This window comes from Schistocerca serialis, unplaced genomic scaffold, assembly GCF_023864345.2.
Source record: "Schistocerca serialis cubense isolate TAMUIC-IGC-003099 unplaced genomic scaffold, iqSchSeri2.2 HiC_scaffold_840, whole genome shotgun sequence".
Lineage (NCBI taxonomy): Eukaryota > Metazoa > Arthropoda > Insecta > Orthoptera > Acrididae > Schistocerca > Schistocerca serialis.
This window is the reverse complement of record NW_026048453.1, coordinates 71,915-87,353: the sequence shown is the minus strand read 5'-3', so window position 1 is coordinate 87,353 and position 15,439 is coordinate 71,915. Positions and strand designations below refer to the sequence as shown.

Sequence of the window (15,439 nt, the reverse complement as noted above, 5' to 3'; positions counted from 1 at the left end):
TTCTTCAAGCACTCCCAAGCTAAATAACCTTTTTCTTTTACTTACGTACATTACCAAATGTAAAACAAGAGGTTGTGACATCAATGAACTTCGTCAAGTAAATATTCACCATTTCGTGTTATGGTGTAGATATGAGGGTGGCCTACTACTGTGGCACCAGGGACAATTACTGTGAGTTTGTCAGAAATTTGAATAGAGTTCACAAAAGTATTGAGTTCACTGTACAGCATAGTGAGAAGGGCATCGGCTTCCAGTCCATCCTAAGCAGACTTCATATGTCACCTTGTTACATGAAGCCTTTGATAAAGAATTTCATGACATCCTTAATATTTCCCAGGTCAATTGATACGACAGAAATTCAGTGACCAGTACTAATTAGAGCATACTTCACTAAAAATACAGGTTTGGTGTTGGATAGGGATTGGGAGAGGGTGTTACAGTATGGAGGGAAGATGAGTAGGAGAAAGGATACATAGGCTGCCATGGGATTCTGTATTATGGTAAAATTTTGGAAATATTTTGTAAACATCTCAGGGCAAAAACTATAAAGTATAAGACTGGTTTCCTTTATCCCTGGCAAACTGGACAAAAGAGGGAGACTAAGAGAGAAGATGCTTTGACAAAAATATCATGCCACAGGGGTTTATTCTATCCAGTGTGACAATTGCCTTAAGTGTTACATGGGGTAGACTGGCCGTGGGTTCAATGTGAGGTTCAGAGAGCATGAAAAGTTTAGAAGTTCAAGGTCTGTCTTGGGTGCCCACTTTCAAAGTATGGACACACTGTGGTCGCCAGCTGGAGTGGCTGAGCGGTTCTAGGCGCTACAGTCTGGAACCACGCGACCACTACGGTCGCAGGTTCAAATCCGGCCTCGGGCATGGATGTGTGTGATGTCCTTAGGTTGGTTAGGTTTAAGTAGTTCTAAGTTCTAGGGGACTGATGACCTCAGCAGTTAAGTCCCATAGTGCTCAGAGCCATTTGAACCATTTTGAACACTGTGGTCATTATGCCTAAAAATAAAGAACTTTACATAGGGAAGAAAAGAACCACATACTTAATGTCTTAGAAGAGGTAGAGATATTCGTGGCATGTAATGTATCCACAACTCATACTGAATAACCAGATCGACCTACAGCATGGGGGCATTTTATTGAATTTTTATTTCCTTTAACCTGGTTTATTACAGTTTGTTTGTGTCCCTTGTTTACCTTTACGCATTTTTTGGTTTTGCAACTTCTTTTCCTTCCTGTGTATTTGATTGTGTCACCACTTTGTGTCCAATGTAATCTGCTCTTCCATCTGGGTCTGTCCTCTAGACATTACATGCATGGTATCTGCTTGCTGTGTTATCCTCATTTTGTCAAAACTGACATAATGAAGCCACAACTTCTGTAGTATGTTTAGAGTTAGGGGATGACATTTTGGTTTGTCCCATCCCATTTCACGGTGGCACTCTTTGGGCTAGTGACTCACGCCTTACACTTTGCTTCACCGCCTCACTCCATGCTTGCTGTGCGGCCAATGGTTGCTTTGGTTCACCCGTATGGCTCTGTGCTGTGCTGACTTGGTAGTAAGCCTTCTGGTTCTTGCCTCAAGTTCAGCGTCTCACTTTTGCTCTTTGGTTATAGGCACACCCTTGTTACATGGCGTAGGATGTTTTCCACTGCCCAACTTTTTATTCATTGACTATCTAATCTACAACCATTACAGTTTTAACTATGAAGATTGGCCATTTTATATTCTCTGCCATGTTGTTTACCATGTTTTAATTTTTAGAAGTACACTTGTGTTTTTATCTATTCTCATAGTTAGGTATTACTTTGATGTATAGGCGCTCAGTCACTATCACTGTTTATTTCTTGTTGTTTAGATATGCGTTTGATGCTGTGACTATAAGCCAGGATACTGGTAGTGCCTTAATAAAATTAGTTCAAGATACAGCTGTTTGTGGAGTTCTTGCTATAAAATGTTAACATTGTTTATTCATTTGCTTAAATGTGAACTGGATATTATCTCTACTGCATGAATATTTGGATTTGTTACTGCTATTATTTTTGTCTTATGATATCTACTATGTATCTTAATGTAAAAAGTGTTAGTGTTGCTTTCAATAATAAGATTGTATATTCTTTGCAGGTGCTTTGAGTGGTTATGTTGGACTTGCTATTGCCCATTCACTTATTCTTACTGGAATGGTTCAGTATGGCATTAGACAGATGACAGAAGTTGTTAGTCAAATGACATCTGTTGAAAGAGTTCTTCAATATAACAACATAGAAAAGGAACCTTCATTTGAGTCAGAACCAGGTATTAGATAAAAACCACTAAATTCACATTGGCTAGTGTTTGTAATGATGAGGACTTTAATTCAGAGTACATACGTCTATGGCACGTGGATGATAAGTGTCAACACCTCACAAAGTGCCATATGATATGACCCTGTACATTTAAAATCAGTTTTTGTCAGTGTGGCAGAAATTCTTAGGGAAAAAACTATGCAGAAAGTAATAAAATGATAATAGCAAGACATTCTGAAAATGTATAAATCATTACTCTCTATAAGGTAAGATAACTACCCTACTCTGTAATGGCAGCATGCCGTAGCTAATACTGACAGGGTTCAGAATTCCTGAACCACTAGTTCAAACAATAGCCTACAGCTTTTAATGTCCATAAATTTATTGTTCATAGTTAATGGTTAACTAATACACTGCTTTGTAATAATATGTTGACTTATACAAACATTCCCCATAAACAATTCCACTTTATGTCACTCATGTTAATGACTGAACTATGGAATAACAACAATATGGATAGCTAAGTTGTTCTTCTGAAATAGAAAACACACACACTCACACAAACACAACTCACATACATATGGCCTCTGTCTTGGGACATGGGCTCCAGCAACCAGAGGCAGTGTCCCTGTATGTGTGAGTTGTGCTTGTGAATGTGTGTGTGTTTTCTAATTCAGAAGATGGACTTTGTCTGAAAAACTGGCTCCTACACGAAGGTGAAGTGTATCTCCATATGCTTTGAATATTCATGGAACTCACAATTACTGGACAGATGTATGAAGCTTGGATCACACACTTTGAGGAATGTGTACATCTTTCAACTACACAGACATTGTCTGCCTGCGTCTGTATATGTGCGGATGGATACGTGTGTGTGTGTGCACGAGTGTATACCTGTCCTTTTTTCCGCCTAAGGTAAGTCTTTCCACTCCCGGGACTGGAATGACTCCTTACCCTCTCCCTTAAAACCCATATCCTTTTGTCTTTCCCTCTCCTTCCCTCTTTCCTGATGAAGCAACTGTGGGTTGCGAGAGCTTGAATTTCGTGTGTGTGTTTGTTAGTGTCTCTATCAACATACCAATGCTTTCGTTTGGTAAGTTACATAATCTTTGTTTTTAGATATATTTTTCCCACGTGGAATGTTTCTCTCTCTCTCTCTCTCTCTCTCTCTCTCTCTCAACGAAAGCACTGGCAGGTCGATAGACACACAAACATACACACAAAATTCAAGCTTTCGCAACAAACGGTTGCTTCATCAGGAAAGAGGGAAGGAGAGGGAAAGACGAAAGGATGTGCGTTTTATGGGAGCGGGTAAGGAGTCATTCCAATCCCGGGAGCGGAAAGACTTACCTTAGGGGGAAAAAAGGACAGGTATACACTCGCGCATACACACACACACACATACATCCGTACATACACAGACACAAGCAGACATTTGTAAAGGCAAAGAGTTTGGGCAAAGATGTCAGTCGAGGCGGAAGTAAAGAGGCAAAGATGTTGTTGAAAGACAGGTGAGGTATGAGTGGTGGCAACTTGAAATTAGCGGAGGTTGAGGCCTGGCGGATAACGAGAAGAGAGGATATACTGAAGGGCAAGTTCCCATCTCCAGAGTTCTGACAGGTTGGTGTTAGTGGGTAGTATCCAGATAACCCGGACAGTGTAACACTGTGCCAAGATGTGCTGGCCGTGCACCAAGGCATGTTTAGCTACAGGGTGATCCTCATTACCAACAAACACTGTCTGCCTGTGTCCATTCATGCGAATGGACGGTTTGTTGCTGGTCATTCCCACATAGAAAGCTTCACAGTGTCGGCAGATCAGTTGGTAAATCACGTGGGTGCTTTCACACGTGGCTCTGCCTTTGATCGTGTACACCTTCCGGGTTACAGGACTGGAGTAGGTGGTGGTGGGAGGGTGCTTGGGACAGGTTTTACACCGGGGGCGGTTACAAGGGTAGGAGCCAGAGGGTAGGGAAGGTGGTTTGGGGATTTCATGGGGATGAACTAAGAGGTTACGAAGGTTAGGTGGACTGCGGAAAGACACTCTTGGTGGAGTGAGGAGGATTTCATGAAGGATGGATCTCATTTCAGGGCAGGATTTGAGGAAGTCGTATCCCTGCTGGAGAGCCACATTCAGAGTCTGATCCAGTCGCGGAAAGTATCCTGTCACAAGTGGGGCACTTTTGGGGTTCTTCTGTGGGAGGTTCTGGGTTTGAAGGGATGAGGAAGTGGCTCTGGTTATTTGCTTCTGTACCAGGTCGGGAGGGTAGTTGCGGGATGCGAAAGCTGTTTTCAGGTTGTTGGTGTAATGGTTCAGGGATTCCGGACTGGAGCAGATTCGTTTGCCACGAAGACCTAGGCTGTAGGGAAGGTATATATATATATACTGTGTGGTATTTGCAGGGGTGCAGGGAGGGCATCCTGTATGTTTATCTTGTATAAATTTTGTCCATTTCACAGGAAAGAAGCCATCAGTCCACTGGCCTCAAAAAGGTGAAATTCGTTTTGAAAATTTAAGCCTTTTATATGTTCCAACAGAGCCACCTGTTTTAAGAGAACTTAATTTCACTATACAGGCTGCACATAAGGTACATCCAAACAATAGTCTTGCTTATTATATAGAATGTATTTAGTTAATTTTTTCCCTACAAATCTAAAATTTTCCTTCCAGGTGGGAATCGTAGGCAGAACTGGTGCTGGAAAATCTTCCCTTATTGCAGCATTGTTTCGACTGGCAAAACTGGAAGGCACCATTTACATTGATAATATAAACACACAATCCATTGGTCTGCATGATCTGAGGAAACGTATTTCAATTATTCCTCAGGAACCTGTGTTGTTCTCAGAAACAATTCGATATAATCTAGATCCTTTTCAAGAATTTCCAGATCATCAAATATGGAGTGCACTGGAAGAGGTAGGTGTGGCTGATTCTTTCACAAAATAATAAAAAAACATTTTTTGTAGAGTAAATGAATACATATGTCTTTTTGACTGGGTTGAACTTCAAACCTGTTCATATAACACAACATAATATCTCATTTAATGAACAACAAGAAACAACATCTCTTTCATATTTACCCAAGACGTTAACTTTCCCAGTTCAAAAAACAGGGTGCAGAACAACAGAAATTTTGGATCTGCAGGGACTCTGAGCAGCTGTAGCATGGCAGTTCTTTCTAAAGTTAAGTTAGGTAAGCGTTCTGGCTGAGGCATCCATTCAGGTAGTGAGGGGAGGACAGTAGGAAAGCACATGTACTTCATCCTGGAGGGTGTACTTCATAACATAAGAGATAAATGTGCACACCTCCCTGTGGCCAAACAGGGACATGCAACCATCTGAACACAAGCTCACTGGACAAAACATTAGTCACCCATTATAAGAGCACATTGGTTGCATTTGGTTCACAGTATGTGGTGTAGAACCGGTACCAGCAGTAATGTGACCCTCACTGCTGACGTAGGTCATGGCAGTGAAATAATGGTGTGTGTGTGTGTGTGTGTGTGTGTGTGTGTGTGTGTGTGTGTGTGTGAGTCAGTTATATGAAATCAGTACTGAGATGGACAAAAGTGGGGACATGACAGAGTGGCAGAAACAAGCATGCCCACGTCCACACTGAGGCTGAAGTTTTATGATTTGTTACTGTATCATCACAGTCATGTAAAACTGCATAGTAACAGTGATCATAAAATACCCTAACTGTTTTCAAACCTGACAGGAATTGCTGCTGTCAGTGTATGCAGGTTGTAATGTTCCGTTACAAATGGACCATGGAACTTGCCATTGGTGGGATGGCTTGCTTGCCTCAATGATACAGATATCTGTATTGTAGGTGCAACCACAGCAGACGGATATATGTTGACAGATTGCACAAGTGTGTGGTTCCTGAAGAGGGGCAAAAACCTTTTCAGTGCTTGCAGGAGCAACAGTCTGGATGACTGACTGATCTGGCCTTTTAACAAAACCAAAATGGCCTTGCTACGCAAACAGCTGAATGCAAGGGGAAACTATACCAGCTATACTTTATGGTTGAATGATGATGGCGTCTTCTTAGGTAAAATGTTCTGGAGGTAAAATAGTCTTCCATTTGGATCTCTTGGTGGAGATTATTCAGGAGGATTTTGTCATTGGGAGAAACAAAACTGGCATTCTACAGGTCAGAGTGTGGAATATAGATCCCTTAATCGAGCAGATAGATTAAGAAATTTAAAAAGGAAATAGATAGGTTGATGTTAGATGTAGTGGGGATTAGAGAAGTTTGGCAGCAGGAGAAGGAGGACTTCTGATCAGGTGAATACAGATAAAGGGGTTATATGGAAGTAGGTTTGATGAAGATTTAGAAAATAGGAATGTGTGTAAGCTACTATTATCAGCATAGTGAAAACATTATCGTAGCCAATATAGACATGAAGCGCACACCCACCACAGTAGTACAAGTTTGTATGCCAACTAGCTGCACAGATGATGAAAAGAGATTGACGAACTGTGTAATGAGATAAAAGAAATTATTCAGACAGTTATGGGATATATGAATTTAATTGTGATGGAGGAGTAGAATTTGATAGTAGGAAAAGGAAGAGAATTGGAAAATAGTAGATCAATGTTGGCTGGGTAAAAAGAATGAAATAGGAAGCTGCCTGGTATCATTTTGCACAGAACATAATTTAATCATCACTAACATTTCGATTAAGAATCATGAAATAAGACTGTTTAATAGAAGAGACCTGGAGATACCAGAAGGCTTCAGACTGATTGTATAATGGTAAGACGGAGTTTTCAGAACTAGCTTTTAAATTGTAAGGCGCATTTTCAGTGGCAGATGTGGACTCTGACCACATTTTATTGGTTATGAACTGAAAATTAAATCTGAAGAAACTGCAAAAGGTAGGAAATTAAGGAGGTTGGACTTGTTGAAGTTGAGGGAACCAGAGATTGTTAAGTGTTTTGGGGGCAGAATTGGACAACAATTGACCAGAACATTGTAAATTAATTCATTAGAAGACAAACTGGAAACTTTTAGAGATGAAATAGTTGTAGTAACACTGTTCCCGTTTACGTCGCACTTCACTTAGCGTAGACCGGGACTGTGTCCTAGGCATGCCCGATGTTAACTGACTGGGCCCGGCCCGTGCTGCTGGAGTTGTTCTTGTTGTTGTTGTTGTTGTTATGCCGGCAGAGGTCGCGTCCGAATTCTCGCGTGCCCTCTGGTGGACGGGACTCTACTTGCGGCAACTACCGTCCGTGACGCGCCGTGCCAATGTGCGCCTCCCGCGATCTTTCTGGTGGCTACTGCACTCCTCCTTCTTCAGGGGGTGAAGCCACTGTGATCCACTGCGTCGGAAGGTGGAGCGTCGGGCAGGAGCGATGACCTCCACATCCATTGGATGGCCGGAGTCGAGGGGATCTGTCAACCCTCGAGCTGGAACCTTCGAATACGGCTGGAAGTGACCCACACGAAGAGGCCCCCGTCGTCCCACAACCGGAGCCCGGGACAGAACGGGCGACAAGCTGTCGAACTCTGGATCCTGTTCCACCTTGGGAGGGGCAAGACCCAGTGGCGGGGACGAAGGGGAAGGGACGACCACAGGTGAACCAGCCTCCTGAGAAACCGGGCCCGCTAGGGGGGCCGGCGCTCTCTGGGCATCTTGAACGATGGCGATGCCAGTGCTGGAGCTACTGGAGGCTGCCAAGGCTGAGAACCATCGCAGTGCGGCAGAGTCACAGCGGGGAGAGGAGGTAACGTCCCCTGTGAAACCAACACAGGTGCCGGCAATGGGGAAGCCGGTGTCCGAGAGGTCAGAGGGTGGGTGCCCGAACGTGGACGTAGCTGATTTTGGTGATGACGTACCACCCGGTCCCCCGCCTGCAAGGTATAGAGCCAGTGGCCATTTCGGCGCAGGACCACCGCCGGTATCCAACGTGGATTGCGACCAAACCCACGGGCCCAGACCGACATACCCAGTGGAAAGCCAGGTACTCCGTTTTGTGAAGACTGGCGAGGACCAGGCCGGAGGAGGTGCAGCAGAGTCCTAGGTTGACGCCCATGGAGGAGCTCGGCGGGGCTGCATTCTCCTATTGGTGTGGTCCAGTATGCCGTCAAGAAAAACGTCAATGCTTCCTCCGCAGGAAATTTGTGCACATACTTTTTCATCTGCGTCTTAAATGTGCGCACCATGCACTCGGCTTCCCCATTCGATTGTGGATGGAAGGGGGGAGAGCAAATGTGCCGAATACCGAAGCGCCTACAAAAATCCTGGAAGGTCTGCGAAATAAACTGCGGTCCATTGTCCGAGACCAGGGTGATTGGCAGGCCTTCCACAGAAAAGATTTTTGCTAGTGCCTGGATTGCAACTTCTGAAGTGGTTGAGGAGCAGCGAACCACATATGGGAATCGGGAATAAGCATCAATGACAATGAGCCAAAAGCCATTGAGAAACGGGCCCGCAAAATCGATGTGAACACATTCCCATGCTTGGGCTGCTGGCGACCATGAAGAGAACGCTGTCCTGGGAGATGCTTGTTGGCTCGCACACTGGGAACAGGCGGCCACCAAGTGCTCAATTTCTCTGTCAATACCGGGCCAGTACACATGTCTGCGAGCCAAGGTTTTAGTACGGGAAACACCCCAGTGCCCCGCATGTAATAACGTGAGGACCTCCCTTCGTAAACTTGCAGGAACAACCACGCGAGGAGCTGTATCATCGGTAGCCAGAAGGAGGACTCCTTCCAAGACCGAGAGGCGGTCTCGTAGAAGAAAATAATTATGAAGAGGGTCCGAGGCCCGGCCCGGAGGGCAGGATGACCACCCCTGATGAATGAGGCGAACTACCTGCCGGAGAACTGGGTCAGCTGCCGTTTCCCTGGCGACTCGAGAACTAGTGATCGGAAAGCCATCAACCGCTTGGCGGGACACCACATCCAAATGAAAACACAATCTCCTCTCAATCGAACGTAGGATCCGGGTCCACCGGAAGATGGGAAAGAGCGTCGGCGTGGGCATGCTGTCCTGTAGGGCGAAAATGAATGTCATAATGGTATTTAGAGAGGAACAAGGCCCAGCGCTGTAGTCTGTGGGCCGCCCTATCCGGAATCTGAGAGGCGGGGCCAAATAACGATATTAACGGCTTATGGTCAGTGATTAACTGAAACTTCGTGCCATACAAGAAAGGGTGAAACTTGGTAACAGCGTAGACAATGGCCAAAGCCTCTTTTCCCACCTGGGAGTAATAGGCCTGCGCGGGACTAAGCGTTTTAGACGCCAACGCCAGTGGTTGCTCGGAACCATCTGCGTTGCGATAGGCCAGGACCGCCCCCACCCCATACTGCGAAGCATCTGTAGCCAGGACCAACGGCTTATGGGGATCAAAAGTAGCCAAACACGGCGCTGACGTGAGGAGGCTCTTCAACGAGGTGAACGCTTGCTCGCATGCAGGCGACCAATCAAAAGGAACACCCTTGTGCAGAAGGCAGTACAGGGGGTGGGCTATAGTGGAAGCCCTGGGAATGAACTGGTGGTAATAGGCTATCTTGCCTAAAAAAGCTTGTAACTCTTTCAGCGAAGCGGGCCGAGGAAGGTTGACGGTACCTTGGACCAAACTTCCTAGTGGCTGGATGCCGTGCCGAGAGATGGTGTAGCCCACATACTCAATGGACGGTTGGAAGAAGGTTGACTTATGCAGGTTGCAACGCAAGCCCACAGACCTGAATTTGAGAAAGAGGGTGCGAAGGTTGTGCAAGTGTTCCTTCGTGCTGCGGCCTGTGACAATTATGTCATCCAGGTAATTAATACAATGAGGGACTGTCGACGTGACATGCTCAAGATAACGCTGGAATATCGCCGGGGCACTGGATATTCCAAAGGCCAACCGCTGGTATTGGTAAAGGCCAAACGGGGTGTTGACGACCGCCAGCCTTTTGGAGTCCTCATCAAGTGGATCTGATGATAAGCCTCCGACAGATCGATTTTCGAAAAATATTAGCCTCCCGCCACAGCGGAGAACAATCATCAGCACGAGGCAAAGGATAGGTGTCCACCACCAGTTGGGAATTAATGGTGGCCTTGAAATCGCCACAAAGACGTAATTTTCCCGAGGGCTTCCTTACAATAACGAGGGGCAAAGCCCACTCACTGGAAGAAATGGGAAGAACGACCCCTAGGGCTGTCAGCCGGTCTAGCTCTTCCTTTACCTGAGGGCGAAGAGCCAAGGGGATCTGCTTCGTGCGTAGAAAACACGGGCGAGCCGACGCCTTCAACGTTAAGTGAGCTTCAAAATCTGAAACACGCCCCAGGCCCTCCTCAAAAATATCTGGAAAGTCTGAGATCAAAGATTCCAATGATTGATAGGGAACGTCTTCAGAAACCAACTGTATGGTGTCAGCGATAGAAAAACCAAAAGCATGAAAGGCATCCAGGCCAAAAAGGTTAGCGGAGCTCGCATCACTGACAACAATAAAAGTAGTAGGCCGAGTGACTGATTTGTAAGTCACGTCGGTAGTGAATTGACCCAGTAGGGGAATGAACTGTTTACCATAACCGCGTAGACGCCGGTAAACTGGCGCCAACGGGGGAGATCCAAGGTCGGAATAAGTTTGTGCATTCAACAACAAAACTGCCGCGCCCTATCTACTTGCAGTTGTAACCGGCGCGACCGAACCGACACCTCGATAAAGAGTTTGCGTGCCGATGCGTCGGGAGCCTGGCCTGATGAAACTTCCTGAATGTCAACGTCCATGTACTCTGTGCCTGCTTCCTTCGAGTCTTTTGAGGCTGAGCGGCAAACTTTAGGAATGTGACCTTTTTTATTACATTTGCGACAAACGGCCCAATGCTGGGGGCACTCTGACCGATCATGATGTATATAGCACGACGCACAGGACGGCAACAGGGGCCGGCGGCCGGAATTCTGTTTACGCACCGTGCAGGAGCGGCCGTAACGGCCGGATTGTACCGCTCGCACGTCGTCCACCCCGGACACAGTGGACGCGGCCGCGCCGCCCTGAACCGCCGCGACGTCGCACCACACTTCCAGCTGTTGACCTGCTGCGTGAGAGACTTCATACGATTGAGCAATGGACAGGACTTCCTCGAGGGAAGGGTTTTATAACTGCAGGGCCCTTTGCCGGACCTCCCTATCAGGGGCCGAACGAACAACGACGTCGCGCACCATGACGTGGGCATACGACTCTCGCGACTGCTCCGTGACAAAATGACACTTGCGACTAAGACCGTGCAGGGTAGCGGCCCACGGCCGGTAAGACTACTGGGGCTGTTTCTCGCATTGATAGAACTCGACCCTAGCCGCCACAACATGCGTGCGGCAGCGATAATATGAAGACAGCAATGAACACAATGCATCAAAAGACAAGGACGAGGGTTCCTGCAACGGCGCTAGCTGCCGCAAAACTTGATACAGCGAGGGAGATATCCAAGACAAGAAGAGAGCACGACATACCTCCACATCAGCAACATGAAATGCCTGGAAATGCTGCCGAAGGCGATGTTCATATGCGTCCAAATCCTCCGCCGTCTCGTCATACAAGGGAAAGGGAGGAGGGAACTGCGCCGGAGCAGATGGCGTGGAGAGCAACGCCGGAAGCACTTGTTTCATGGTGGCCATGAGCTCCGTCTGCTGCGCAACCAAAACCCGCACCAAATCCTCCATGCCGTGGAGAAGCTGCGAAACCGGAACAACAATGCAACACGCGAAAGATCGACCGTACTCATCGCCAATTGTGTAGTAACACTGTTCACGTTTAGGTCGCACTTCACTTAGCGTAGACCGGGACTGTGTCCTAGGCATGCCCGATGTTAACTGACTGGGCCCGGCCCGTGCTGCTGGAGTTGTTCTTGTTGTTGTTGTTATGCCGGCAGAGGTCGCGTCCGAATTCTCGCGTGCCCTCTGGTGGACGGGACTCTACTTGCGGCAACTACCGTCCGTGACGCGCCGTGCCAATGTGCGCCTCCCGCGATCTTTCTGGTGGCTACTGCAATAGTGAAGGCAGCAGAGGATCAAATAGGTAAAAAGGTAAATCGTACTAGAAATCCTTGGATATCAGAAGACATATTAAATCTAATTGATGAAAGGAGTAAATTTTAAAAAAATGCAGCAAATGAAGCAGACGAAATGGAATACAAACATTTAGAAATGAGATTGTCAGGAAGTGCTAAATGGCTAGGCAGGAATGGCTAGATGACTACTGCAAGAATTTAGAAGCACGTATGACTCAGGGAAAGGTAGATATTGCCTACAGGAAAATTAGAGGGGCCTCTAGGGAAAAGACAAGCAACTGTATGAGTATCAAGAACTCAGATGAAAACCAGAACTAAACAAAGATGGGAAAGCTGAAAGGTGGATAGAGTATATACAGGATCTATAAAAGGCAGATGAACTTGAAGGCAATATTGTAGGAAGAGAAGAGAATGTAAATGAAGTGAGATGGGAGATACAATACTTTGAAAAGAATTTGAGAGAACACTGAAAGATGTAAGATGAAACAAGGCCCCTGGAGTAGAAGACATTTCGTCAGAACTACTGATAGCCTTTGGAGGAGCCAGCCATGGCAAAACTATTTCACATGGTACACAAGATATGTGAGACAGGTGAAATACCCTCTGACTCAATAATAATGTAGTAATTCTAATTCCAAAGAAACCAGGTGGTAAGAGATATGAATATTACTGAAATATCAGTGTAATAAGTCACAGTTGCAAAAATACTAACACACATTCTTCACAGAAGAATGGAAAAATTGCTAGAAGCTATTATCAGGGAAGATCAGTTCGGATCCTGGAGAAATGAAGGAACATGTGAGGCAGTACTGACCCTATGACTTCTCTTAGAAGATATGTTAAGGAAAGGCAAACTTTTGTTAATAGCATTTGTAGACTTGGAAAAATCTTTTGACAATGTTGACTGGAATACTTTTCTTAAAATTCTGAAGGTAGCATGAGTAAAATACAGGGAGTGAAAGGCTACTTACAAATTGTACCAAAACTTATAGCAGTTAAAAGAGTCAAGGGGTGCGAAAGGGAAGCAGTGGTTGAGAAGGAGTGAGACAGGGTTATAGCCTGCCCCAAATGTTATTCAATCTGCACATTGAGCACACAGTAAAGAAAACCAAGGAAAAATTAGGAGTAGGAATTAAAGTCAAGGGAAAAGAAATAAAAGCTTTGAGGTTTGCCAGTGACATTGTAATTCTGTCAGAGACAACAAAGGACTTGGAAGGGAAGCTGAATAGAATTGAGAGCTTCTTCAAAGGAGGATATAAGGTGAATATCAACAAAAGAAAAATAAAAACAATGGAAGGTGATGCTGAGGGAATTATATCGGAAAACAAGACAAAGTAGCAGAAGAATTTTGCTATTTCGAGAGCAAAATAAATAATGATGGCAGAAGTAGAGAGTATCTAAAAGATGGATGGATAGTGCCAAGAAGAAGATTTCTGAATAAGCTAAATTTGATTTAAGTGTTATGAACTCTTTTCTGGAGATATTTGTATGGAAGTTGTAATGGTCGCCTAGTCGTAGATATTGCTAATTGCTATAATCGCACTATTTCACTCCCATTTATGGAGCTTGTTAGCACTTGATGTTAGGTTGGCACAATTAAAATGCATTGTGTTGTGGTAATCGCTGCTACTTGCTGGATCGCTGCTGTGTCTCGATGCTGATGCTGGCTCTAAATCTGGTTGTCTAGGGTTAAAAACATGAGGTCCTGTGTTTTTTATGTGCTTTTTATAATAAAGAACGAGCGAAACCAACAAATATGTAAACTTCAAATATTTATTACTCTGGTGGCCATCTTAATTCCACTGTCCACCAAAGACCATGACACAACACAAAGTAGTACTTCCTTTACATGTTCTTTGCATTGTTTATCCACCTCAAACAATAACACACAAACACACTTTACCAAAGTGACATTCCGACTGCGCCCCGACCCTTCTTGCTGCTGGTATTTATAACATTGTCAAATAACTACTAAAAAGACATATAGTTTATAAGTCACATGTACATCTGTTATTGTAATTTGTGCAGAAAAGTTATTAATTTGCATTGAGTGACATAATTTAACATGTTATTAAAATGACAAATAGATTTGTTGACTTGACGGAATAATTCTTTGTTACAAAAAGGCCGTTTTTTAGAAGTTTGTCAATTGACTTCTTTAATTTGCATAAATAAGTAAATAACATGAATTATAAAGAATTACATTGGTTTTTGTCTAAAATAGGATTGATTACATGAATACTGAGTGAAAACGCTCCTAGTGAACAAATAGGTTTCACTGGGTGATTTTTATTTAAGGAGAACCAAAATACCTAAGTTGGCCACTATTTTTCGTACTTCATATTAATTATTTAAGATGAACTTAGTGTTTTTACATGATGACATTTGCTGTATCAGTGATCAAGTGATATTAACTTTTGTGTGGGTCAGTTGTTCAGTATAATTTAACGGGGTTGACTGTTTATGGAGACATGTTATGCAATCATTGTTAACATACACAATAACTTTTCTATAATCATAAATACTCGTTAAACTGGTTGAATTTGGAGGGTATCGCATACTTCGGTAAAGTAAAGCCTTTAATATGTTCCGTTACAAAGTGAAACATGGACGATAAACAGTTTAGACAAAAAGAAAATAGAAGCTTTTGAAATGTGGTGCTACAGAAAAATACTGAAGGTTAGATGGGTAGATCGCATAACTAACAAAGAGATACTGAATAGAACTGGGAGGAAAAGAAGTTTGTAACTTGACTAAAAGAAGGGATAGAACACACTCTGACACATCAATGGATCACCAATTTACTATTGGAGGGAAATGTGCGTGGGGAAAGGGGGGGGGGAGGGGATCTTAGGGGGATACCAAGAGATGAATACAGTAAGCAGATTCAGAAGGAAGTAGTTTGCAGTAGTTATTCAAAGATGAAGAGTCTTGCACAGCATAGAGTAGAACTGAGAGCTGCATCGAACCAGTCTTCAGATTGAGAACCACAACAACAAGACTTTTAATTTAGAAATTAAATACATTCTAATTCCATGCATACATAAGTTTAATACATGTTTTTGAAGTCAAAAGTGAATCTTCAGTGTGTTTTATCAGTTTCTTACATAATACAAAATCCACAGTTTTAGTG

The 15,439-nt window shown here is 44.3% G+C and overlaps 1 protein-coding gene across 1 annotated transcript in view; it reads left to right on the top strand.

Annotated features, from left to right (window-relative positions):
* Window positions 1-15,439, top strand: part of LOC126452249 (ATP-binding cassette sub-family C member 4-like) — a 216,804-nt gene that overhangs the window by 179,967 nt on the left and 21,398 nt on the right. Inside the window, exons 18-20 of the mRNA XM_050091041.1 lie at window positions 2,137-2,307; window positions 4,757-4,884; window positions 4,968-5,213. Of these exons, the coding sequence (XP_049946998.1) occupies window positions 2,137-2,307; window positions 4,757-4,884; window positions 4,968-5,213 (545 nt within the window). The remainder of the gene's footprint in view (window positions 1-2,136; window positions 2,308-4,756; window positions 4,885-4,967; window positions 5,214-15,439) is intronic.